Source organism: Galeopterus variegatus, unplaced genomic scaffold (genome assembly GCF_000696425.1).
Source record: "Galeopterus variegatus unplaced genomic scaffold, G_variegatus-3.0.2 Scaffold2242, whole genome shotgun sequence".
Lineage (NCBI taxonomy): Eukaryota > Metazoa > Chordata > Mammalia > Dermoptera > Cynocephalidae > Galeopterus > Galeopterus variegatus.
The window spans coordinates 192663-193440 of record NW_007728353.1 but is presented as its reverse complement, the minus strand read 5'-3'; the positions used below and the strand labels follow the sequence as shown (position 1 = coordinate 193440).

Genomic DNA, 778 nt, shown 5'->3' with positions numbered 1-778 from the left:
GGGTGGCAGAGCTTAATGATCTTAAGTAAAATTGAAAGTAATAATACTCTCTTCCTGTTAAATATGGTATATTTAGCTTGCTAGGAATCCAGATTAGTGTTCCTTCAATGGGCAAAACTCACTAGGTTTTACTGGATTCTGGAGGAGCATGCCTTGGAGACATGGCGAGGGTGCGGTGGGTGGAGGCATAGCCACGGCAAAGGCCTGGAGGCAGGAGAAGGGAAGGAGGGCGCTGAGGTGGTGCTGCCCACCCCGCAGACGTTGCCAACCGTGTGCTGCTGGGCCTCTTCACCGTCGAGATGCTGATGAAGATGTACGGGCTGGGCCTGCGCCAGTACTTCATGTCCATCTTCAACCGCTTCGACTGCTTCGTGGTGTGCAGCGGCCTCCTGGAGATCCTGCTGGTGGAGTCGGGCGCCATGTCGCCCCTGGGCATCTCCGTGCTCCGCTGCATCCGCCTCCTCAGGATCTTCAAGATCACCAAGTGAGCGCGGGCGGGCGGGGACCCCGACCCCCAGGAGGACGCCGCGGCCTGGTCTGGTCTGCACTCATGTCATTTCCCGTGGCCTGGGGTCCACGCAAGTTCACGGGCGGCCCCTTGCCCAGGCCCCTTCCCCACCCTCGTTGAAACAACCTCCCTCTGGGGAAGAGAACTCGCTGCCCCGCTTTTGAACTCATTTCTCCACTTTTTTCTTACCATGATCATCTATGGAAGGGAAGGGGAAAGAGAGAGGAGAGAGAGGACAGGAGAGATGGGAGAGGGAAGGAGGAAAGGGGG

The 778-nt window shown here is 57.6% G+C and overlaps 1 protein-coding gene across 1 annotated transcript in view; it reads left to right on the top strand.

The window, feature by feature from the left end:
* The window catches only part of CACNA1S (calcium channel, voltage-dependent, L type, alpha 1S subunit), a 71567-nt gene that overhangs the window by 31408 nt on the left and 39381 nt on the right, over positions 1-778 (top strand). Inside the window, exon 11 of the mRNA XM_008581052.1 lies at positions 259-484. Coding sequence (XP_008579274.1) covers positions 259-484 — 226 coding nt within the window. The remainder of the gene's footprint in view (positions 1-258; positions 485-778) is intronic.